Source organism: Cucurbita maxima, unplaced genomic scaffold (assembly GCF_002738345.1).
Source record: "Cucurbita maxima cultivar Rimu unplaced genomic scaffold, Cmax_1.0 Cma_Scf00442, whole genome shotgun sequence".
Classification (NCBI taxonomy): domain Eukaryota; kingdom Viridiplantae; phylum Streptophyta; class Magnoliopsida; order Cucurbitales; family Cucurbitaceae; genus Cucurbita; species Cucurbita maxima.
In genome coordinates this window covers 16,379-17,157 of record NW_019272458.1, presented here as the reverse complement: position 1 = coordinate 17,157, position 779 = coordinate 16,379, and the positions used below count along the sequence as shown (strand labels likewise).

Genomic DNA, 779 nt, shown 5'->3' with positions numbered 1-779 from the left:
ACCACCTGGTACTTATAGGCAACCCAGCCAAGTTAACAACGCCATCTGAACCTTGGATGCAGTCTTTCCACCCTGGCTCCTCTGCGATCACAATTCCTGGAAACTCCCTAGCTACAAGTTTTGGGATGATGTTCAAAAGTTAGAGAGAAGACAAGTCAAAAGGTACAGTAAAAAATGAATGACTATTGACATGAGTTACCTTCTTACCCGGAAAAATCAACTCGGCTTTAGATTTAGAGCGTGTCAAAACTCGAATGTTATGGTTATCTATAACCAGCAACACAACAAAGAATTCTCAATCAGTTGTTCATCCACTATATTGTGAGAAGTAGATTGGAGTAAAAGGTTAAAGATATGATTTGTGAAATTTTTTGGTAAGCTTTTATGTGTGAGAAGTAGATTGGAGTAAAAGGTTAAAGATATGATTTGTGAAATTTTTTGGTAAGCTTTTATGCCTAGGTTGATGTATTGAATATAACCTGTATGTAGCCTTTGCACAAGTCTTCGACCGATAAAGCCTGTAGCTCCAGTTATTGATACAGTGAACTGATTTTTCTGCAAGAAAGTTCTTTTTAATCAAGAAATCGAGCTGAGAAAAATGAAAGAGCTCAAAACGGCTTACAAAAACATCTCACAAAGAACCTAACGAACCACAGAGCTAACAAGACAGGAAAAAGAAAAAGAAAGAAAACAGCTAGCATGCAAATTGCCAATGAACAAGACCATATTCACAAAAGGGCGGATGAAACAAAACCTCCCCCAACATGAGAGAACGATCT

At 37.6% G+C, this 779-nt stretch overlaps 1 protein-coding gene across 1 annotated transcript in view; it reads right to left on the bottom strand.

Moving 5' to 3' along the window:
- The window catches only part of LOC111474530 (epimerase family protein SDR39U1 homolog, chloroplastic-like), a 4,979-nt gene extending 4,207 nt beyond the window's left edge, over positions 1–772 (bottom strand). Inside the window, exons 1-4 of the mRNA XM_023119584.1 lie at positions 755–772; positions 480–555; positions 208–267; positions 1–111 (exon numbers count right to left, since the gene is read on the bottom strand). The exon at positions 1–111 is cut by the window's left edge and continues 6 nt beyond it. Of these exons, the coding sequence (XP_022975352.1) occupies positions 1–111; positions 208–267; positions 480–555; positions 755–766 (259 nt within the window). The 5' untranslated portion in view covers positions 767–772. The remainder of the gene's footprint in view (positions 112–207; positions 268–479; positions 556–754) is intronic.
- Positions 773–779: the final 7 nt, after the last annotated feature.